This window comes from Lithobates pipiens, unplaced genomic scaffold (assembly GCF_037356315.1).
Source record: "Lithobates pipiens isolate NorthernLeopardFrog02 unplaced genomic scaffold, aLitPip1_a1.2 Scaffold_1, whole genome shotgun sequence".
Classification (NCBI taxonomy): Eukaryota; Metazoa; Chordata; class Amphibia; order Anura; family Ranidae; genus Lithobates; species Lithobates pipiens.
The window spans coordinates 53,928,986-53,954,479 of NW_027507685.1; the positions used below are offsets into that span (position 1 = coordinate 53,928,986).

Genomic DNA, 25,494 nt, shown 5'->3' on the forward strand with positions numbered 1-25,494 from the left:
TCGTGCACTAGCCTTATGCCCCATACACACAATGAGATTATCGGACGAATGATCGTCCGTTTTTTATTGCATGCTAATCTCAGATCGAATCTGATGAGTTTACTAAAGTCACGAAAATTCCCGCACGACAGAAAAAAAAATTCGGAAGTGATGTCATGTGCTGTAATGCATTTGTATTGCATTTTCGAACGATAGCTGTACTGATTAAACTGAAATCGTACGATCTGGCATCGTATGAAAAAAATTTCCGCGCATGTCCGATAGAATAATATCGGATGCACTGTCCTAATCGGCTCTCGAAAGCTCTGTACTAACGATCCGATCATACAATCGTTTCGAAAGCGGTGTTTTCCGTACGATTTTCTGATCGTGTGTACGGGGCATAAGACATGCATTATTTTTTAATTCCCTCCCACTTCTTTCTTCTGCTTCTCTGCAAGGATTGGCTGTTCCACACCTCAGCATGATTTGGCATGCTGAAGTTATTTGGGGACTTTTCTGGGTTTTGACTGGATGTTAGTGATCATAGCAGAAGTTCAGTGTAAGAAATACACAGGAGAAAATTCATGTTGATAAGGGGAGTGTAGAGGTGGGTGGGGAGTCTACTGACATCACGACTCCACCCACTCAGCCCTGGAAAACAGACCCACCCACAAAATCTGCAGTTTTTCGTGTCTGATGGCAGACAGAGGGGAGACATTTGACAGATAAGTATACATGCAGGAGGCATGTATATCCTTCTAGATAACCAATATTGCAGTAGCTTAGAAAGGATGAGAGTGGCTTTACATCCACTTTAAATATTCTCATGGCAAAGGGACATTTTTCATGCAGGCTTAAAAAGGCAGATTGCAGTCAAAGTTTGAAGACTGTAACCAAAAAAAAAAAATGACAAATAAAAAAAAGTCCACATCTTGTTTAGAGAGCCCTGCTGCATGAGCACAGCATTCATTCAAAAAAGAAATAAATAAAAATCGCCGAAGGGATCTGTCCTTGTTTAACCTTTCCTACAGGTACGCAACTACAGTAAAAGGATAATGAAATCAGAAACCTGATCAGCTCATGATTAGCTATTATTTGCACACACTGAATGTAGGTGATCATTCATTATACAGCATATCCATTTACTTAGAGAATAATCAACATTAGCGTGTGCTTACAAACAGTCCACCATCTGCTGAATGGAGCCGGGGGTGGAAAAAATTAAAGCAGAACTGTTAAAAAAAAAAAAAAAAAAAACACCTGCATGTCTTTGTTGCTGATCTCCTACCTTCACAAGTTTGCCATCTATGTTTTTCTGAGCTCTGTAGTTCCTCTGTAATAGGCTGCTGAACAAAAACATTGCCTGCCGACTTCTATCCCACTCCTAAGCTCAGCCAGCGGTCTGACACGCCCCCTTGTAGTCCTCCGAAAGAGCAGGGAGGAAGCAGACATGTTGTTTGTGCCGCCCATGGAGGAGGTGTCCTCTCTTCTCCTCCACCCTGCCAGCAATCCGCACTCCGCTGTACCCCCGCTATCTTCATGCAGAGTGGGGATTATTAGAAATCAGTTGTATGACACAGTGGGGATCTCCCGCAGTGTCAGCTATTGTATATCAGAACAGATGTCCGCCTCCCTCTGGTATTGGCTCAGTGCGCTGTCAATCAAATACCGAAAGGCGGGATATCAGACCAAAATTGAACTTTTTACCCAAACAGCAAAATGCTATGTGGGGCGGAAAACAAGCACCCAGACACACCATCCCCACCGTGAAACACAGTGGTGGAAGCATATTGTGGGGATGATTTTCTTCAGCAGGGGCAGGGAAGATGGATGGAGCCATATACAAGACAATCCTAGAAGAAAACCTGTTAGAGTCTGCAATCCCATTTGAGACTAGGGCGGAGGTTTACCCCTCCAGCAGGACAATGACCTTAAACATTAGGGCTGCAACCAACGATTATTTTCATAATGGATTTGTTGGTCGATTATGGTTTCAATTATAATATGCAATTGTTTTCATTTAGTTAAAAGCAATAACGAAAATTACGGGGCACTATTCCCCCCCCCCTTCCAGCAACACCAATGGGGCACCATTCCCCCCCCCCCCCCTTCCCAGCAACGCCAATGGGGCACTAGCCCCCTTCCCGTCAACGCCAATGGGGCACTAGCCCCCTTCCCGTCAACGCCAATGGGGCACTAGCCCCCTTCCCGTCAACGCCAATGGGGCACTAGCCCCCTTCCCGTCAACGCCAATGGGGCACTAGCCCCCTTCCCGTCAACGCCAATGGGGCACTAGCCCCCTTCCCGTCAACGCCAATGGGGCACTAGCCCCCTTCCCGTCAACACCAATGGGGCACTAGCCCCCTTCCCGTCAACACCAATGGGGCACTAGCCCCCTTCCCGTCAACACCAATGGGGCACTAGCCCCCTTCCCGTCAACACCAATGGGGCACTAGCCCCCTTCCCGTCAACACCAATGGGGCACTAGCCCCCTTCCCGTCAACACCAATGGGGCACTAGCCCCCTTCCCGTCAACACCAATGGGGCACTAGCCCCCTTCCCGTCAACACCAATGGGGCACTAGCCCCCTTCCCGTCAACACCAATGGGGCACTAGCCCCCTTCCCGTCAACACCAATGGGGCACTAGCCCCCTTCCCATCAACACCAATGGGGCACTACCCCCCTTCCCATCAACACCAAAATACCAATGGGACGCTATTCCCCCCCCCCCCCCCGACACACAAATGATAGGGCACCAAAACCTCCTGCCCCCCCCCCCCCCCCCCCCCAGAAATATTTCTGATCAAGCCAAAGGGACACTGTCATCACAGTGTAGTAGTATTGTTGTATACAGCCACAGCGCCGCTACTTTATATCACGGCTGCTTCTCGACCCTCTCTCCCTCCTCAAGGCAGCAGCGGGGGTGGGGCTGAGCTGACATCAGCGAGGAGGAGAGAGACCGGCACTCACGGCTGCTTCTCGCCTCTCTCTCTCTATTCCCTCAAAGCAACTGCGGGCGCAGATGTATCTGGTCACATACGGTGGCGGCGCCTTGTACACGGACTGGCAGGGAGGAAGGTGTGGACCAACTAATCGATAATGAAAATCGTTGTCAATGATTTTCATTATTGAAATAAGATTTATAGATAGAGACATACATACGCAATGATTTACTAAAACAGAGTGCAAAATCTGGTGCAGCTCTGCTTAAAACCTGGAAGCTGATTGGTTTCTATGTCAAAGCTTAAGAGCCGGTTCACACAGGGGCGACTCGTCAGGCGACTCAGCCACCTGACAAGTCGTGTCCCGCTCTGTGCAATGGAACCATTCTAATCAGAGCAACTCAAGTCGCTCCAACTTAGAAAAAGATTCCTGTATGACTTTTGGGGCGACTTGAGGCAACTTGCATTGACTTCTATATAGAAGTCATTTTGCAAGTCGCCGCAGTGGTCGTGTCCAGGTCGCCTGAGGCAGTCGCGCTGTAAGTCGTGCTGCCTCAGTGTGAACCGGACTTTACTGAACAAGCTGAAGAAGTTATAAGCTGATTGGTTACCATGCACAGCTGCACCAGATTTTGCACTCTATAGTTTTAGTAAATCAACCCCAGTATCTCACAAGAGTACACCCCTCGTATTTTTGTGTAAATATTTTACTATATCTTTTCATGTGACCACATTGAAGAAATGACACTTTACTACAATGTAAAGTAGTGAGTATACAGCTGGTATAACAGTGTAAATTTTCTGTCCTCTCAAAATAACTCAACACACAGCCATTAAGGTCTAGACTGCTGGCAACAAAAGTGAGTACACCCCTATGTGAAAATGTCCAACGTTAGCCCAAAGTGTCAATATTTTGTGTGGCCACCATTATTTTCCAGCACTGCACTAACCCTTTCGGGGGATGGAGCTCACCAGAGCTTCACAGGTTGCCACTGGAGTCTTCTTCTACTCCTCCATGACTACATCACAGATGGTGGATGTTCAAGACCTTGCACTCCCCCACCTTCTGTTTGAGGATGCCCCACAGATGCCCAATAGGGTTCAGGTCTGGAGACATGTTTGGCCAGTCCATCACCTTTACCCTCAGCTTCTTTAGCAATGCAGTGGTCATCTTGGAGGTGTGTTTGGGGTCGTTATGTTGGAATATTGCCCTGCGGACCAGTCTCCAAAGGGAGGGGATCATGCTCTGCTTCAGTACGTCACAGTACATGTTGGCATTCATGGTTTCCTCAATGAACACCGTTAGAAAATTTGTTAGCGAAAAAAATAACAATATAAGAATCTCCACCCTGCATCTAATTTTCACATCACAGTGTTTGAAAACGAATGTTGACTTGACCCACGAATGAATAGAATAAAATAATAATAATAATAATAATAATAATAATAATAAGACAAACATTCTTAGAACATTCATTTCTAGTTTTACCAAACTATGACACTTTAGACACTTGTCACATGATTGGTGCCAGTGGGTCCCAAGAAGCCAAACAGGCAAAGTTGCCCAATCCAAGCTACAAGCAGTAAAAGATGCCGCCTCCAGGAACCTCCTGCTTCCAAGCCTGCAAGTTTGCAGTCCCAAATTTTCCAACCCAGCCCAGTTGAAAACATAAAAAGCGCAATTATTGCCCACACCCTTAAGATACAGGACCATCCGCTTTTTGTTTCTTCAAATGGGCAGCTGTCTGTTGCGACTGCAGTGAGCCAGCCGCAAGTGTTATATGCTTTGCAAAACACCAAACAGTTCTTTTTTTTGCCTTGGCAACTTTATTTGAAGTGCACAAGTGACACTTAATTCATGTCACCAGACAGCAGTGCGGCATGCAGCGATGTGCAGTGCCTTCCTATGTGCTGCTATAATAAACCACCATGTCTGCATTTTATCCTATCCATCCATTTTAACTCCAGGCTACTAGTTTGCAGTGTAATTGAGGCATATAAAATGATTTTTCTATGTGCCTTAGTGGTGAATGTCATTCATCCAGTGCAGAAAAACGGTGGGCACTAAAAGATGGTTCTGACCAACCACAAGGAAATACCATCCAAGAAATAACCCCGATTGAACAAGGTGGAGATCATTTTCTGGGAAAACTTCCATAGTTCTGTTCTATTTTTATTCCATTTCAAGCCCGATACAATCTTCCTTGTTTGATGAAGGATACTTTTTGACCTTGTTTTAACTTTATGGAAAAATGTATTCTGATGATTTAGTGAACTTGCAGGTGGTGGGTTGCTTTCGGTTACCGTATATTTGCGTAACCTGGTGGATCAAAAGAGATCTGGAAGAATGACGAGGAAGACGCAAAACAAAAGTGGCTTTACCTTCAGCAAGATGTAATCACTAATAAATGAATAATACATTCACCAGTACCAGAACGGTGTCTTGCTCCAGTCATCTTCACAAATACGCAGTCTGATGCATGGAAAATATTAAATATTGTGAGCGGAGACAATGGATGGTCATAAATTGCAAGAGTTGCACGTCAGCCAGCAACAGGAAAGTGACAAAGCAATTGCAAGCTGTACCACAGAACATTCTGTCATATGCTTGCTTTGACAGTACCAGTTCTACAGAGATCTTCCATACTATACACCCTGGCAAGGCATGGGACTGGAACTACACCTACGCCCACACAAGCAGGATACGAGACACATCTACCAGCCAAACCTGATACTTAACTCATTTGCTGCCAATAGCTACATAGAGCTCGGCAATACCCTTCAGCTAGAGCATCATGAATCTACCATCTTCACAACATCCTGCATGTAGAAGCATAGGGATCACACATATTACTTGTAAAATTCAATACATAATGAAAGAAATTACCTACAGATTTATCAGTTAGAACAGAACTCGTTACATATGTTCTTGGCTTTTGAGATAAAATAGACATAGCGTCAAATACATATGTTCATTAAAAGCACAAGCATGATCCTACTTAATATGCATAATGTATTTAAACCCCAAAACAACAAACTATTATATATTGCAGTTTATCAATGTTTAGGAGGAGCTCACTGCATTAGTCTTACTTTATCTTGCTTCCTCCCCATATTTACCTGCAAAAAAAATACACTGCCTGTCCCCAGGATGGTTATACTAAAGCCCCATACACACTATCAGATTTTCTGCTGATTTTTTCCTTCAGATTTACCAAAACCATGTAGTGCAAGGGCCTGCCTGATTACATACACATTGAAACTCCTAAGGTTTGACCTCATATTATATGGTTTTGGTAAATCTGAAAGAAAAACAATCATCAGAAAATCTGATAGTGTGTATGGGGCTTTACTCATCCAATATATCTATGGGGGGGGGAGCCATGGTGGTCGCCAACAAATATGTCAGTCTTCATTAATCTGCATTGTATGGGGGTTAGTAGTTCACAGAAGGAAAATAAAGAATGTTTTTCAATTCCAGGTCAACTCCCAGGAAGTTAGCGGACACTGCATTTTTGGGAAGAAAAAATAAAATGGTAGAACAGCCTCTCTCAACCTTTTCAACACAGAGGAACCCTTGAAATAGTTCTCCGATTATCTAAGTACCTGCTGATAGCAGCTAAATCCTTGATTCCTAAATACTGGAAATTAACTACGGTACCCTCAGTCAGAGAATGGGTACATTCAGTTAACCATATTTTCTCTCTGGAGGAGATGCTAGCTACAGCCAAAGATACGGCGGAAAAATTTCACAAGACTTGGTCCCCTTGGGTCCAGTTTAAGTATTCTGATGCCTTTCGGGATTTGAGTACAGGATGAGTGCGCGGTGATCAAGATTGAATCGCGCCCCAAGGCATGGATTCTCACCCCTGGCTGGTGTGACTGAGAGTAGACTCGAAGGGCTGTGGGGTGGCCCAGTCCGTAAGCTCTGTTTGCTGCACTTTACCTCTTTCCGCTCTCCTAACCTTGCTGTTTCTCCTCCTTTTTTCTTCCTTTGTCTTTCACTTTGCTTCCCTTACCCCTAATTTCCCTTCCCCCATCTACCCCCTTAATTGTTTCGCAATTATTTCTTTTTGATTAAAAGACACTAAAACATCGTAATTTGATCTACAACGAAATAACAGTGAAACGAATATGCTCAGACAGCCTATACAAGTTTGGCGTTACTTGGCGTTATGTTATGCTTAATTTGTCTTGTCTCTGCATACTGTTACTGGTCACCCTGTGCCCTGTATTGGCTGCTTATTGACGTGCACTCTGATGTCATATTTGTGTCTTCTGAATTTGATAAATAAAAACTTTATTGAAAAAAAAAAAAGAAATAGTTCTCCGGTCTCGGGGGAACCCCTGCTAAATATTACAAATCTACAACTCATGATACATTAGTGTAATGGTCAGTGGGAAGAATGGTCCTTACACTTGTGGTCATTGGGAAGAATTACCTCCTTACAGATAGCTAAAAAGATCAATGGTGTCAGTGGGAACTTATCTGAGAGGCAGAAATTTCCCAATACTGAAGGAACCCCATAGCAACCTCTGGAGGAACCCTAGGATTCCACGGAACCCTGGTTGAGAATCACTGCGGTAGAATATGGAAAAAAAAAAATTATATATATATATATATATATATATATATATATATCTTAAAGCATAAGTGCAACTAAACACTAAAATCTCTACATCTACAGACATTGACAATCTAACACCGAGGCTACTTTCACACTGGGGCAGTTTTCAGGCGCTCCAGCACTGGAAATAGCCTCTGCAAAGCATCTGAAAACCACCTCCCATTCATTGCTGTGTGTCTGCGGGACGTTACGAAAAGTCCTGCAAGCAGCATCTTTGGGGTTTAGTTGGGAGCGATGCATTTAGCACTGCCAAAACTCCCTGCCCATTGCAATGATTTGGCAGCGATTTTAAAGCACCTCAAAATGGAAGTTCACCCCTTTTTTTGGGTAAAAACTGCTGAAAAGCAGTGCTAAAACAGAGCTAAAGTGCTGCATAACCGAGCGGCGCTTTATCGCTAATGGCCGGCGTCTCAGTATGAAAGTAGCCTAACCTATCCAACCCTGTAAAGATGAAATCAGTATACATACCTTTTTTGAAGCCAATCCAACCTGATCCTACGCTGAGTTGTCAGCTACAGCTTCGCTGTGTAGGCGGGTGCAGAGGACACCGCTGACATAGTAAGTCCATGGGTGAGGTCGCTCCCCATTTATTTCACAGCCGTTGTCGGCTGCGTCGTCTGCAGAGCTTCTGCCACTGGAGACTGGATCGGCTTCTAAAAAGGTAGGTATACACATTTCTTCTTTATAGGGCTAGATAAGTTAGTGTTAGATCATGGATGTTTGTAGATGTAGCAATTTTAGGGTTAGGGTGGACTTGTCCTTTAATAGTGTTCAAAGAGATCAATACCCATACCAACAATACCTTCATATTGCTTTTTCCCCAATAAGCCCAGTGCCATAATTATTCAAGGGTCATCCAAGGTCAGCATCTGCTTCCTCCATTTAGACAGCGCCTGTGCAGTAGCCTGGAGGGAATTACCAGTGGTGCAGGTTCTATTCCTGTACCACTGTTCTAAGCTGGGGAAACATTCTGCTGCTAATTATCAAAAGGTGCTGCAACCTCCTTTGTTAAGACTGATCTGCTCTCTGTTCTATGCTGTGTCTGTGACAGACACAGAACAGATGGAGTTGCATGCTTCCGACCCTTCTGCCCTTCCCCAACCAGCTGAGATCAGGAGGAAGGAGGAGGGCTGTGCATGCTATGTACTTACAATGTAAATTGATGCATGAGCAGAAAAAGGGATGTGAACAGCTTATATTCCATACACCAGGACGACCTGGCTGGGATCTGCAGTAGGTTTCTATATTGAAAACTGCTGTGATCTCTTCGTTTTTTCAGTGCAGAACCCACAACAGTTCCTATTTCAATTTAAAACAGAAACTGGTTTGGGTGGTGCAGAAAGACCCAAAACAGGTCTATCTGCCTGTTAATGTGGTGTGTGCCATTTGCACTTGTTTCCTGCTCCAAGCTTAGTTAAGGAAGAACTGCAGTCTGCTCACACAATTTGTAATAAAAACATCTTTTCCATTCTGGAGCGTCCCTCCAACCACTTCATATTATTTTATATACACTGCGATTCTGTACTTGACAAATATGCTGCAGAAATCTCCCCCCCCCCCCCCCCCCCCACCGAGTCTGTCCATTTTAACTGTGGGCAGCTGAAGCTGCTGCCTGTTCACTTCCTGGGTTTACACAGAGGCACGCCCCCAGCTCTCATTGGCCCCCTTATGACTATACCCCTTCCGGGGGAGGGGGGAAGAGGTGTACATGATGTCATAATCCTAAACTAATGCCCAGACAAGAAGCAGGAAGTGGGCTGTAGAATGTATTTACTAGCAGATAAAAAATAAATAAAAAAATTCTGATCCAAAAGTTAAAAACAAGGGCAGAGGATTTGATAGATGGATGAGAAAAATGACTGAAGTTCGGCTTTAAATTCCCGAGTGCATGCTGTGTGTATGCAGATCAGCTACCTGTTGCTACATTTCACAACATAAAAGAGGTACAAACAGTTAAGGGTGTCCTGACATGGGTTTCTCACACAAGTCTTAAAGCGGAGTGCCATCCAAAAGTGGAACCTCTGCTTATATGCCCCCCCCCCCCCCTCAGGTGCCACATTTGGCACCTTTCAGAGGGGAGGGGAATGGGTACCTGTTTTTAACAGGTACACTTGCCCACTTCCAGGAGACAGCGCTGCGGCACCGTCCTTCGGAAATTCGGCCACCCTCCTCCTTCCTGCGCTGCCAGGCCAGCTAGAAAGTGCAGCGTGCTTCGCGCATGCGCAGTAGGGAACTGGCCATGAAGCCCAAAGGTTTCTCTTACCTTGAATGGTGGTGGCAGCACCCGAGAGCTGAACTGAAAATCAGCTTCAGATGCTGACATTGCAGCAACCCTGGACAGGCAAACGTCTTAATATTAAGATTCAGCAGCTACGGCATTTATAGCTGCTAACTTTTCATATTTTCGTAGGGGGCGGAACTCCTCTTTAAGATATTACGCCAATGACCAGAGCTCAAGGAAAAAAAAAAAAAAAAAAAAAAGTATACTCGCTGCCTCTACACAGAGAAGTTCTCACCCTCTGCTCTGAGCAGGGAGAAGTGACTGACAGTCACCGGCTCTGTAATTTGCCCCTCCTGCGCTTTGGAGCGCTTGCTTGTGGAGGGGGCTGGAACGGCTGGCTCAGGTTCTCAGTGGCTCACTAAGAGGCTGAGTCAGCTGTCATTTTAACATTTCTGTGAAGTAGGCTGAATACTCACAGGTTAAAAAGATCTTTACTACACAGGCTATGAGCCAAATGAAGTCTCCATAGAATGGCACCACTCCCATGAAATATTCATTACAACTATATTGGAGGCGAGTACAAAAGGAATAGAAACATTAGCACAATACAAAGACCATACCAGGAACTACATAAAAAAGGACATCTCTGCTCAGTGTGGGGATGCTATCCCTTCATCAGTATAACAAAAAAAAGAAGGAGAAAATAAAAAGATGTAAAATACTGTGCATAGTGAAATAAGAAAAGCTAATTTCACCAAAAATGCCATGCAATTTTTTGGGAGTGAACCGTTTCTAAGAACATTTGAGTGTTGAGAAAATCTGCTCAAATTCAAATACAGCTGAGCGTAGAGTGTATGCAGATTGTCCTGCATGTAGAGGACAAAATTGGGTCCCTTTACCTCCCCTTTTTCCAGAAACATGTACTCTTTTTCTCCCAGAGGAGAGGTTACGTTAAAGAAGGCGCCTCTAAAGGTCCTGCAAAATGCAGAAAAAAATTAAAAATACCCAATTACTATAGTAAATGAGGTTATTATATTTTTCCATGCAGGCACAACCTTTTTGATGAAGGGGAGGTTTACTTTTGTCAGTTGGGGTGGCTATCCTCCTCCTCGCTCTAGAGGCCCAGTACCAGATGAGAATACCCCCATTCAGACTGCTCACTGAAGAATATGTAAACCTAACATTTCATATTCCTGATATGTGCCTGCTGTAACATGTATGAAAATTTGCATAAAATCCCTGGTACTTCTGGCAGTACCTCTGCTTTCTTAAAGACTGACCACACGAAGCAGGAGAACATGTCATGGTCAGTTCTCTAGCTATGCTGGGAACTTGAGTTGCTCTCCTCCAATTCATACCTGTCCTGCCACTACCCTCCCCTGTACAGCCTCACTGTGAAGTTTGGTGTGATGCTGTTTCTCTTCCCCCAGCTCTTATGCAGCTGAGAACAAAGCATAATGAGTTGTAAACAGGGGAAACAGGTATTTAGATCTATATAAAAATGTTTAGTCTTTTTTTTTTTTTTTTTTTTTTTTTTTTTTAAGGTGAGGGTTTACAGTCACTTTGATGAATGAAGATTAGTAACATGAACGGATAACTTCTAAAGGGGAGATTAGCGCAGAGAAGAATTTGGAATTCCATTGAGGAATTTTGTTTTCCTGCATAGACATAAGCTGCCTAAAAACGGTAATGCACCTTGCCAGCAAACATGTAAAACTACAACCGCATGGAAATAGTCTGTGAACCCATTAGAATTAACCTAATTTCTGAATAACTGACTCAAATCTTATCTTCACTAAACCCAGTAAAAACGAGAAAGGATTGTATTTATTTGCTTGATGGAACAAGAACGTAAATCTATGAAAATCACATCTCGAAAAAACAGAATTGGCAGAATACAGTGCTGCATGCCAAGGCTTACATTACAGGCTCATTTACACTGTTGCATGCATATTTTGTGCATTGTGTTGAACACATCCCATAATTTTCATTGGGGGCTTAATTGTATGGATTAAAAAGCACACATGCCTTACTTTCAGTGCATTGAATGCCATGGGTTTCTTATTGAATGTGCGGTGCACTGAGGAATGGATGTGTTTGTTACGCAAGTGTATGTGTGTTGGGGCTCCACAGAAAACCACACATTTGCATAAGGGAAAGTATGGAAAGAAAACTACAATTGTGAATGTGGCCTAAAAAGTAGTACCCAACAAAGTTCACACTTTGCAAATACAATGAGGTTCATTTACTACAACTGGAGAGTGCAAAATCTGGTGCAGCTCTGCCTAGAAACCAATCAGCGTCCAGATTTTTTTGTCGGCTTCCAATTGAAAAAGCTGAAATTAGAAGATGATGATTGGCTGCTACGCACAGCTGTTACAAATTTTGCATGCTACACTTTTAGTGAATCAATCCCAATGTGTTCATGTAACCTGTGCCCCAATCAGGAGGAATTTCAGATCTCAATCCCTGGTTCACACTGGTGCGATTTGGCATGTCAAGATCGCCGGCAATGGCACTGTCCTAATCGGTGCGACGCCACAGTTGTAGCACTGCACCGATTTCAAAAAGTAGTTTTTTTACTACTTTTTGCGATTTCAGCATGCGCCTTCCATAGACATCTGTGCAGAAACCCGCACAGATGTCATAAATTGCCGCTGAAATCGGGACTGACATGCGGGAGTGAAATTGTGCGAGTTCAGCTGAACTGCCATGGCTTCATTCCCGCAGCTCAGTGTAAACCTGGGCTTAGATCTTTTACACGGAGTCAGTTTTCAGGCATTTTAGCGATAGAAATGGCACCTGAAAACTGCCTCCCATTCTCTGCAATGGGTGCTTTCACACCCAGGCGGTGCACTTGCAGGACGTTAGAAAGTCCTGCAAGAAGCATCTCTGGGGTGGTTTGGGAGCTCTTCATATGCTGTATTGCAATAAATGGGCAAGGCAACACAGGCGTTTTTAAAGAATGGAGAAGGGAGAAAGGAGAAACTTCTGCCATAACAAACTCACAGCAGAGGCTGATCTGTGTGAGCGATGGAATACAATCCATCATTTTCTTTAGTAAAAGCACTTAACAGTACACAAACATTAGCTAGGCACATATTTAACCCCTTCCCAGCCAGTGTCATGAGTAGAGACAGTGCATATTTTTAGTACTGACCACTGTACTCATTTTACTGGTTCCAAAAAAAAAAAAAAAAAAAAAAAAAAAAAAATCAAGTCAGTATGTGTCCGATTGGCCGCCACAATATCGCAGTCTTGCTATAAGTCACCAATCGCCGCCATTACACAATGTGTGTAATATATAACAGCATACCTGTGCCGGTACTGTAAATGGGGACATCATCATGGCTTGGCCATTTAAAGGGCCTGCGCCCGTGAACCCGGTAGGAAGACAGGGCGAGGATGGTAGCCCCGTCAGTGGCAACAGCGCGATGCAGCAGGGCTTTGTTTTAAAGTAATTTTCACATGTGCTAGTATGTAATGCATACTGACACATTATAACTATGCCTTATAGGTAAACCATTTTTTTTTCCAGGTTTACGACCACTTTAATGTACATAGAAAAAATGCATAAGATTAAATTTAAAAAAAAAAATTTAAAAAGGAACCGGAAATGCAGGCGCAAACTTAGCTTTACAGTTGTCAGTAAAAGAGGATGGGGAGGGGGGGGGGGGGAATCTTCCAAAGGTTACATGTTTGGTAAAGAGAAAGAAAAAGAAAATCTTCCCAACAGGACACAGGAGAGTAAAAATAAAAGGAATACATATGTCCCAGCTTGCTTTGGAACATTCATACTCTTCGCATCTAATGGAGTGTACTAACCAGGATTAGTAGCTCTATACACCGTGCTAATTGTACACAATGTATACAATTTTCAGGAGGTAAAGTTTCTAAAACAGGATAGAAGAAATGGGGAAATGTAAGGATAGGCGAACCTAGGAGGAAGCCATCGCCTGCATAGAGAGTGTCCTTTATGCCTCACTGATGTCAAGTCTTCCACTAAAGTGATGAGCTGAATATTCCTTCATGTCACCAAATTAAACTGAAATGTGAGAAGCAGCGAGTTCTGAACATCTACTGTATTATGTACCAGTGTGTATTACAGCACACTGATCTTGTGATTGCTTAAAGTGGTTGTAAACTCTCCCCCACAACTTTGTCCCATGTAAATCAGCATAAAAAACCCCAATGAACACTGCTTGTAGATATCTCCTTACTTGCTTAGTATTGTTGTAATCCTCTTTGTTCTTTAGAATGACGTCACTGAGCATGCCCAGATCTCCCCTGATTTACGGCACACTCTCTATGTGCTTATCTGTTATCAGGACTTCCTACAGCACACAACACTGAACTCACAGGAGGCTGCATAATCACTCAGAGCTTCCTCCTACACACCATGTGACATCACATGCAGTGTAAAGCAGGGCATGGGCCAGCATTACTGCAGACTTGTCAGCTGAAGCTGATAGGACTCACACAAGCAAACACTAGATCATCAGCACAAGTAAATACAATGAAATAAAACAAGTCAGCTATGAACAGGGAAGCAGGGTTGCCATTGAAACATTGGATTGAGAAGGAGGCTTGGTTAACAGTACAGGAAGTGCTCAATGTAAGGGCGGAAATACACTCCACTGTGGACTCAGAAAACAATACTTAAGATGGCGCTGCCTTACCCCTGGAAACAAGTTTTTTAAAGTTTCTTTAAACAGTAAGTAATATGCAATTTGGGCTGGATTACAGTGGCTATAGTTTGATAATTACTTATTATAATGGACTAAATGAAAAGCAGCATCAGAGTGGGAGAGTTTACTTCCTCTTTAACCACTTTAGCCCCAGACCATTTTGCTGGCTGAAGACCAGAGCACGTTTTACGATTTGGCACTGCGTCGATTTAACTGACAATTGTGAGGTCCTGCGACGTGGCTCCAAAACAAAAATTGGCGTCCTTTTTTTCCCACAAATACAGCTCTCTTTCGGTGGTATTTGATCAACTCTGCGGTTTTTATTTGTTGCGCTATAAACAAAAAAAGAGCAACAATCTTGATAAAAAAAAAAGCATTATTTTTTACTTTTTGCTATAATAAATATACCCCAAAAAATACATAAAAAAATAAATAAAAACGTATTCTACATTTTTTTTTTTTACCAAAAATATGTAGAATACGTATTTTTTTTTTACCAAAAATAAGCGCAATAAGCAATTATTGATTGGATGGAGCAAAAGTTATAGCATTTACAAAATAGGGGATTGTTTTATGACACTTTTAATAATTTTTTTTTTACTAGTAATGGCGGTGATCAGCGATTTTTATTGTGACTGCGACATTATAGCAGACACATCGGACATTTTTGGGACCATTTTCATTTATACAGCAATCAGTGCTATACAAGTGCAGTGATTCCTGTGTAAATGACACTGGCAGTGAAGGGGTTAACCAGGAGGTGGCAGTGTAGGTGTCAAGTGTGTCCCAGGGGCGTGTTTATAACTGTGGGGAGCGTGGCTGTGATTTACAGAACACTGATCTCTGCTCCAATCACAGGGAGCAGAGATCAGTGTCACTTGTTGCTAGGCATCGGCATTTCCCCGTTCTCCCTCCCCGTGAGACGATTGCAGGTATCCCTGTGGCGATCGAGTCGGCAATTTTAAATGGACACACCTGTACGCCAATTTGCCTGCCTGTGCCATTCTGCTGACGTACATCGGCGTGCGCCGGTCGGGAAGCGGTTAAAGTCCATCTTAATATTGCAATGTATAAACAGGAGAAGGGTTAGGTTAAAGAAGAACAAAGAAAAATAAATAAATAAAATAAAAAGGAAGAAGCACAAATACTTTGTTTCAATGATCTAATGACCACAAGGTCCCTCGGGGAACATCTTCTCTACGGGTTCTTTTAAGTACCATTTTGGATTGGCTGGCGTAGGATGATGTCACATCCATCCAAGTGTGTGAGTGTAGTCATCTCCACTCACTGGTTGTGTGCTGGAGTGTAACTTGAGATGCAAATTTCCGGGGACTGTGAATAGGCAGGTAAGTGTACTTTATTGCAGCTCTCTTCTACAATAAAAGACCTGCATGTTCACAAAGTCCACTTTCCTGGAAGTGCATTTATCCTTTAAAGCCCAACTCTAAGATACATGTAACCTCTTCCCATCGCGTATATATAAATAAATTATATATATATATATATATATATATATATATATATATATATATATATCCCATTTTTACTTACCCCAAGCCATGGTCATGTGATCATCCAGCACCAGGTCCTTCTTTTGGTTTACTTCCTGGATACGTCCTTATGCCAGGTATCCATGTAACTGATTGCATGACATGGACCACAGCTGGGTCCTTTTGGGATTCAGAACTGAAGATAAAAAGGGGAGCAAAGGGGGATCAAAGGGTTAAACTGCAGCACTGGACTGACAGTCCCTCCAGTTGGAAACAGCGTCAGTGAGGGACCTGAGCAGAGGGACCCAGGTGAAACAGCGGTGGCCAATTTGAAAATAAGAGGGCCTAAAGGGTGCCCTTGGCACTTTGAAAGGGCCACAAAATAGCAGCGCAGTTTTGTGAATTAAGGTGATGTGCATACAATCAGGCAGCCCATTCAAAATAAATGGGCTCTAACAATGCAATGTCCAAAACTGTGGTCTTGCTGTATTTTGTTTTATTGCAGTGTACAGCAATGGACACTAAAGTGAAAGTTGAAGTGATCATTCGTGTCAGGAAAAATAAAAAAAATTAAAAAATTTCCCTGCATTGGTGTCACTGTTGCTAACCCCTCCCCCTATCCTGCACTGGTGCTCTGTAGCAGTAAGCTGATGTCCTCTTCACCAAGGCAACCCACCCGTTTTACGTCCCTGTTTTACCTGAGTGTCTGTCTGTGGAAGGGTAGTGTGTGGTGCTGGCTCTGGCAGGGCATCCGGTGGATGTGATAATGCTTTCCCTCAGGGTCTGTAGTAGGGTGCTGTGTACAGGGCCACTCATATTGGGGGGGGGGGGGGTAGCACCTGTTCCCCTGTACAGGGCCCAGACCCCATAAGCTCAACAGGGGGGGCACCGAGCAGCAAGAATGGACACAATTACTGCAACCAATCCCCCTGTGGCCCTCCCTGCACTTACAATGCTTCAGTTTGTGAATGAACAGGGGGTCTCTATACAGAGCGCTTTCTGTTCAGTCACTTTGCAGCTGACGCTGCTGAGAAAGAAATTGAGGGCACATTCTTCAATCCTTTCTCAAAAGTGAGATGTTGACCTTCAGTTGAGACATGCATTTCAGCTGCAATTTTGTAACCATCACATTATCAAGAAACGAGTCCCTATCATGAGGGGAAATTCTGAAATTTTAGAAAAAAAAACCCTCTACCATTTATAAGGCCCTTCAACCCACCATACCACACAATGGTCTTGAAAAGCTTTTGTCTTGCTGGAGCGGACATCCCAGAGCTGGATATAGAGGATTGGGAGGATGTTAGGGATTATCCCATACAATACTTGGTCTCTGCCAGAGACGGGTTAATACAATTTAAGATTCTTCATAGTTTAACTCCTCAAAAGGTTACCTTACATAAGATTTACACTCCGCTCAATGCTACCGCTGTACGGCAGATCCTGACACATTTTTACATGCGTTTTGGGAGTGTCCGAGTACCAAGGCTATTCTGGTCGGAAATTCAGTGTATCCGTTTGGTTACTACCATTTCGGTACCATGGTCTATTGGCGTCTGTATTTTGGGTCTAGTTCAGTTATTGGCTACCTCTAAGGCTAGGAGAACTTTGATAGGCCTTTTATTGTTTTATGCATGCAAGTCTATACTCCTTAAATATAAAGCTTCACAAGCCACAACTTTAGACTATTGGAAGTCTGTTCTGAACAAAAATGATCCCATTGTATAAAATTCACATAAGAGTCTAGGGCAGCGTTATGCAATTAGTGGACCTCCAGCTGTTGCAAAACTACAAGTCACATCATGCCTCTGCCTCTGGGTGTCATTCTTGTGCTGTCAGAGTCTTGCTATGCCTCATGGGACTTGTAGTTCTGCAACAGCTGGAGGTCCGCTAATTGCATATCCCTGGTCTAGGGGATGCCCAAAAAAATAATAATAATAATAATAATAATAATTCTCCAAGGTGAGGTATATCTGGACAGAGTCCAGAGATACTGTTGAATCATCAGTAACCCCTTAATAATGTGTACTTTGCTTCAGAGTACTTGAATTTGTACACTGTGGGGAAAATTCTTCCCTTTTTTTGTTTTTCCTGATATCGGTTCGTACCTTCCAGCAGATTTGAGTGAGGTTACCAACTTTTCAGTTTATGCATTGCCAATAGGCAAAATTCAATAAAAAATATAATATATATATATATATATATATATATATATATAAAAACATATATACACATACATTCTGTTGGCTTGGCTCACTGCTAGGCTGTATGGGGCCCCGTGATTTCAAACAGCAGCCCTGGCTGTGCTTTGGCTCTAGCTGGGTGTATGCGATTGGCAGCAGTGGTAGAAGGGGGATAATTACCTGGTCTACACTTATACAAAGCAGCAATGATTGGCCTGTGATCTGCGCAGTCTAATGACCGTATGGTAAGGCATTCCTGTACTCACTACTGGCAGTGTAATAAATCAGCTACTGCAGACAGTGAACCAATACAGATTGATACAATATTGCAGAGACTGAAATCTGTTTTACAAATTCAGATAATCAACAGATCATCTAGGGAAACAGAGTTCCCTCTGCAAAGTTGTATCAATCTGTACAGCTGTTCACTGTCTGCAGTAGCTGATTCATTACACTCAGTGGCGAGTACAGGAATCTCTGTACACAGTGCACAGTTCTCCCTTTATTTTAAAGCCCAACTCCAGATTTCATTTCACTTTAAATATTTGGTTTGGCTCAGGCTAGCCTAAACAAACTATTTCCATCACTAAAAAATGTGGTCGCTATCAGCCGCGTACAACAGACAGTATACAGCGATGTGTTCCTGCAGCGATACAAGGATTTCCCATCCCGCTTCAAGAAAATCAAGTCAGGCTGAGAGCTGTTTAATACACTTCCTCTGATTTGCTGAGATGGAGAAGCAGGCAGATGACCTCTCAATCTCCACCTCATCCATTCAGAGGAAGCCTTGTATTCACATACCGTATATAAAAAATAAATATATACATTTTTTTTTTTTAAAGGTTTCCTGTGAGCCGCCCAACTCAATTTTGTCCTGGAAATGGGATGGAATTCCCTGTGCCTCTGTCTGCACACAGCTCTGTATACTGTATATAGATGATGCTCTACATACACTTTATACAGCGCTCACAACAGGCACATTCTCCAGTAATGGTGATTGTGTTGAGGACAGCTTGGTCCAAACCATCTATTTAAAGATAAACAAAACCTGGAGTTAAAGCGGTTGTAAAGGCAGAAGGTTTTTTCCCCAATGTACTCTATGCATTAAGGCAAAAAGCCTTCTGTGCCCAGCAGCCCCCCTAATACTTACCTGAGCCCCATTTCAATCCAGCAATGTTGCAAGAGAGGCTCAGCTTTCCAGGCCATTGGCTCCTGCTGTTGTCAAAGTCACTAAACCAATCAGGAGAGGTGGGTGGGGCCGACTCATGGCTCTGTGTCTGAATGGACACACAGGGCAGTAGCTCAGGTGCCCCCCATAGCAAGCTGCTTGCTGTGGGGGCACTCAGCAAGAGCCAGGAGCGCCAGCGAGGACCCAGAGAAGCGGAGGATCTGGGCTACTCTGTGCAAAACCATTGCACAGAGCAGGCAAATAGAACTTTTTTTTTTTTTTTTTTGGTGTAGAAATAAAAAAAAAAAAGTCTTTAGTATCACTTTCAACCCTCAAAATGTCCTTAAAAAATTAACTCTGGGCACCTATAAAAGGTGCTTTCTTACTAGGGGCAATTATGGTGTTCTGTAATTAGACAGACATAATGATCATGATATCTTTATTGTTCATATCTGCAGGCCTTATTCACCTGCACATCAGTTTTATCAGATCAGTGGCTGCTGCGCCCGCTATCCTCCAGGCCACCGGTCTGATAACTTCCCCGCTGTAGTTCTTTACAGCGAGTGGTGACATAATTACATCACTGCTCGCTGTAGTGGGAACCACAACTCCCGGTCTGATCTGCCCATTACACGTCAGTCACAGCTCTTCTCCCAGCTCTCATTGTGGCTCAGCCTGTTCCCCACCCTCATCCCGACCCCAACATGCCCCACAGGTAAGTACAAAATGCTCACAGGGGCATGATGACATTGTTCTCCTTTACAATTTGTCAGCATTTTAATAGAGCATGGGGAAGAGTATCCTCGTAGTGCAAACCTAGCGGGATCCTAGAGTTGGGCTACTAAGTGGAACTACCCTTCATCTGAGCGCCACAAACCAAAAATGCTATTTTAATCATTTTTAAATATTCAAAGCAAACTCCCCAATCCCTTTATACTTTGTTTTGAAAAACACCCCCTATCCTTTCTGGCCATAGCCATGTTCAATGAGGACAGATGATTAATATAGCATTTACTTCTTGAAATCCACCTGCCCTTAGCTTAGGCATGCACGTAGGAGAGGCTGTGCGTAGCTGAGAGTCCCTCCTCCCCGTTTGAAGCCTCCTGGGATGTGTGACAACTTTTACCTAGGCCTGGAAACCAAGAAGTAACTGAAGTAGTGTAAAACAGAAAGTTTAAAATAAATGGATAGGGAAGTATATAATATTTACTTATTACTGCTAGCAGCAGAATGATTAAAAATAGTCAATGTTGACTGAGAGAATGAAGTTCTGCTTTAAGGGCCTTTTTCACTTCGGATCGAATGTTACACTCACTTGAAAAACGCAACAAATAGAAACTGACATTTTACACAAATCAAACATTACAAAAATTATTAATGACCTCTGTATAAACACGGAGACATTTACAAAGCATTGTTTTTCTACAGAGATCCCTTAGTAAGTGGCGATAAATGCATCTAAACTGCAGCCCATTCTCATCTATGCAGCTGTTTACACAGACTACAAGCACTACATCCGATAGCTCGCCTACACATTGCTGCAGGAGGCCTGATTCACACCTATGCACTACAGTCCATTTAACATGGTTTCCTATGGAACACGTTCTGTAGTGCAAATCTGCAAAAAGCACTAAAAATGCATAGGTGTGAATGAGGCCTGAATCCTGCATCTCCCAGGAGATGATCATCTGATAAGGATGAAGTTTTTCCATGCTGATGACAATGCAATGGAAAACAGCAGATTGTGTATGACCCACAATGCACATGGACACAAACATAACAAAAATAAGCAATGCCTCTAACTGACAAGAGAAGCAGCACAGAAAAGGTGACCGCTCTATTCCATTGGCATACTGAGATATAAAAATAAACAACAAAAGGTAAAGACAGACACATGGAAGGCAAAGCACAACACTGAATTAGGAATGTGATTTCCTCATTAAAGGGCTGACAGGCAAGAAAGTAGAAGAGTGAGTGGGAGGTCGGGTTTACGGAGCCATATTTAACAGGAATTACAGCTTTGTGGAGGATGAGCAGAATCTGATGGGACGATCGGTGTGTGAGGTCCCATGGTGTGTGCAATACATTACTACTGGGATAGAGGAAGACATCAGGTACAGGCCTGCAAGGGTGAACACACAAGTAAATACCTGAGATGACTGAAATAATAGGGAGTGCCAGGCAGAGAGACTGGAAATAAGAGGACACAAGGATGGAGGGAGAAGGGGAGGGGTGCCCATACAGGTGGGGAGGGGGCAAGGGACAGATCAGACGGTCACATACATGGACCCGCTGGGGACCAATAAATACATCAAGGCTGAGGTCATAATAGCAGCAGCAGCACAAGAGTGGGCACAGGAGGGCCTGTGGGGGGTAAAAGCAAGATATGAGGGCAAGAGGACCTTCCCAGGTGCAACAGCACATGACGCTCAAGGACCTACCAGTAGGGGGGGGCAGTACAACTGTACACAGCAGGACCTACGGGGGGGGGGGGGGCGCAACACGGCACAGGAGGACCTACCAGTGGGGGAGGTGCCAGCACAACAGGGCACAGGAGGACCTACCTTGGTGGGGGTGCCAGCACAACAGGGCACAGGAGGACCTACCTTGGTGGGGGTCCCAGCACAACAGGGCACAGGAGGACCTACCTTGGTGGGGGTCCCAGCACAACAGGGCACAGGAGGACCTACCTTGGTGGGGGGCAGAAGGACCTATGGGGGGCAGCACAATAGGGCACAGGAGAACCTACCGTGGTGGGGGGGGGGCAGCACAACAGGGCACAGGAGGACCTACCGTGGGGGGGGGCAGCACAACAGGGCACAGGAGGACCTACCATGTGGGGGGGGGCAGGAGGACCTATGGGGGAGCAGCACAGCAAGGCACAGCAGAACCTACCGTGGTGGGGGGCCAGCACAATAGGGCACAGGAGGACCTCCGGGGGGCAGCACAACAAGGCACAGGAGGACCTACGGGGGGCAGCACAATGGGGCACAAGAGGACCTACCATGGAAGGGAGGCCCCAGCGCAACAGGGCACAGGAGGACTTACCAGTGAGGGGGGGGGGAGCACCCCAGCACAACACGGCACAGGAGAACCTACCTTGGTGGGGGGGGCCAGCACAACAGGGCACAGGAGGACCTACCAGTGGGGGGGAGCCCCCCAGCACAACAGAGCACAGGAGAACCTACTGTGGTGGGGCAAGTACAACAGGGCACAGGAGGACCTACCGTGGGGGGGGGGGCAGGAGGACCTATGGGGAGGCAGCACAACAGGGCACAGGAGCACCTACCGTGGTGGGGGGGCCAGCACAACAGGGCACAGGAGCACCTACCGTGGTGGGGGGGCCAGCACAACAGGGCACAGGAGCACCTACCGTGGTGGGGGGGCCAGCACAACAGGAGGACCTACCGTGGTGGGGGGGCCAGCACAACAGGGCACAGGAGGACCTACCGTGGTGGGGGGGCCAGCACAACAGGGCACAGGAGGACCTACCGTGGTGGGAGGGCCAGCACAACAAGGCACAGGAGGACCTACGGGGGGGGGGGGGCCAGCACAACAAGGCACAGGAGGACCTACGGGGGGGGGGGGCCAGCACAACAAGGCACAGGAGGACCTACGGGGGGGGGGGGCCAGCACAACAAGGCACAGGAGGACCTACGGGGGGGGGCCAGCACAACAAGGCACAGGAGGACCTACGGGGGGGGGGGGGCCAGCACAACAAGGCACAGGAGGACCTACGGGGGGGGGCCTCATCACAACAAGGCACAGGAGGACCTACGGGGGGGGGGCCTCATCACAACAAGGCACAGGAGGACCTACGGGGGGGGGGCCTCAGCACAACAGGGCACAGGAGGATCTAACATTGGGGGGGGGGGCCAGCACAACAGGGCACAGGAGGATCTAACATGGGGGGCGGGGCCAGCACAACAGGGCACAGGAGGATCTAACATGGGGGGCGGGGCCAGCACAACAGGGCACAGGAGGATCTAACATGGGGGGCGGGGCCAGCACAACAGGGCACAGGAGGATCTAACATGGGGGGCGGGGCCAGCACAACAGGGCACAGGAGGATCTTACATGGGGGGCGGGGCCAGCACAACAGGGCACAGGAGGATCTAACGTGGGGGGCGGGGCCAGCACAACAGGGCACAGGAGGATCTAACGTGGGGGGCGGGGCCAGCACAACAGGGCACAGGAGGATCTAACATGGGGGGGCGGGACCAGCACAACAGGGCACAGGAGGATCTAACATGGGGGGCTGGGCCAGCACAACAGGGCACAGGAGGATCTAACATGGGGGGCTGGGCCAGCACAACAGGGCACAGGAGGATCTAACATGGGGGGGGCGGGGCCAGCACAACAGGGCACAGGAGGATCTAACATGGGGGGGGCGGGGCCAGCACAACAGGGCACAGGAGGATCTAACATGGGGGGCGGGGCCAGCACAACAGGGCACAGGAGGATCTAACATGGGGGGCGGGGCCAGCACAACAGGGCACAGGAGGATCTAACGTGGGGGGCGGGGCCAGCACAACAGGGCACAGGAGGATCTAACGTGGGGGGCGGGGCCAGCACAACAGGGCACAGGAGGATCTAACGTGGGGGGCGGGGCCAGCACAACAGGGCACAGGAGGATCTAACATGGGGGGGCGGGACCAGCACAACAGGGCACAGGAGGATCTAACATGGGGGGGCGGGACCAGCACAACAGGGCACAGGAGGATCTAACATGGGGGGCTGGGCCAGCACAACAGGGCACAGGAGGATCTAACATGGGGGGCTGGGCCAGCACAACAGGGCACAGGAGGATCTAACATGGGGGGGGCGGGGCCAGCACAACAGGGCACAGGAGGATCTAACGTGGGGGGGGCGGGGCCAGCACAACAGGGCACAGGAGGATCTAACATGGGGGGGCGGGGCCAGCACAACAGGGCACAGGAGGATCTAACATGGGGGGCGGGGCCAGCACAACAGGGCACAGGAGGATCTAACATGGGGGGCGGGGCCAGCACAACAGGGCACAGGAGGATCTAACGTGGGGGGCGGGGCCAGCACAACAGGGCACAGGAGGATCTAACATGGGGGGGCAGCACAACAGGGGCAGAGGTACAGAGGATTTGTCAGAGCCGAGTATACACTATATACAGCAGCAGTGAAGAGGACTGGTTAGGGATGCATATAATGGGAGGGGGAGGGGTTGTATACATTGGGTGAAGAGGACCTGTCAGAGTTGTGTACACACACACACACATACATACATACATACATGGGGTTGTATACAATCAGTGAAGAGGACCTGTCAGGGTGACACACATACGTATAATGGGAGGGGGAGGGGTTATATACATAAGGTGAAGAGGACCGGTCATATAGACAGCAGCCAATAGTAATATCCCCCGGGACACGTGACCCCCCACCTTATAGCCTATAGAGGGAAAGGGATGACACAGGAGGGTGGTAGACAAGGGACACCTCTCTCCCGCATTATGCGGGTCCAGCACTGACACTCACACTCCAGGAGAACAGGACAACGTCACATCCTCCGGGGCATCGAAGAACTCCTCCGTGTCGCTGTCAGACGCCATGGCCGTCGGGTTGCGGGCGGTGGAGGCGTCAGATGGCGGCGCCGCTCCCCGGCCAGCATGTATGCTCGGAGCTCCCGCTGACAGGCCGAGCCAGCTACAGAGAGGAGGGCCCGGCACACTCACATAAACACGGCCCGGATATCGCGAGATCACCGCGAGCACTGCTAGGAAGACAGGCGGCGCTGACCTGCACAGGGGGGCGGGACCAGCGGGAGGAGTGCAGTGTGCATCTGACAGCTTGACAGGGGCGTGGCTCAAACAGAGGACAGGATAGGATGAGGGAAGAAACACGTGTCTGACAGATTGGAGAGGGCGAGGCTGACACCCACAGGGGCGGGGAAAGAGGAGGAGCATGTGTGCTATAGGGTCGGCAATGACACACATGTGGGAGAGAGGGCGGGTCGCCGAGGACAGTTTACGGAACTGTCACTCTGCTTTATATATATATATATATATATATATATATATATATCTCCAGGGCTTTTTTGCCAGAAAATAGGTGCAGGAACTCACCTTCCCTGCTCAAATCCCCGCCCCCAAACACGCCCAAACCCCACCCCCAGACACACCTTCCTTAGAGGCCAGAAGTACAGCAGCAACAAATAATTG

At 46.2% G+C, this 25,494-nt stretch overlaps 1 protein-coding gene across 1 annotated transcript in view; it reads right to left on the bottom strand.

Moving 5' to 3' along the window:
• Positions 1-25,080, bottom strand: part of WDR44 (WD repeat domain 44) — a 121,096-nt gene extending 96,016 nt beyond the window's left edge. The window contains exon 1 of the mRNA XM_077493989.1: positions 24,812-25,080. Coding sequence (XP_077350115.1) covers positions 24,812-24,885 — 74 coding nt within the window. The 5' untranslated portion in view covers positions 24,886-25,080. The remainder of the gene's footprint in view (positions 1-24,811) is intronic.
• Between the last annotated feature and the right edge of the window lie 414 nt (positions 25,081-25,494).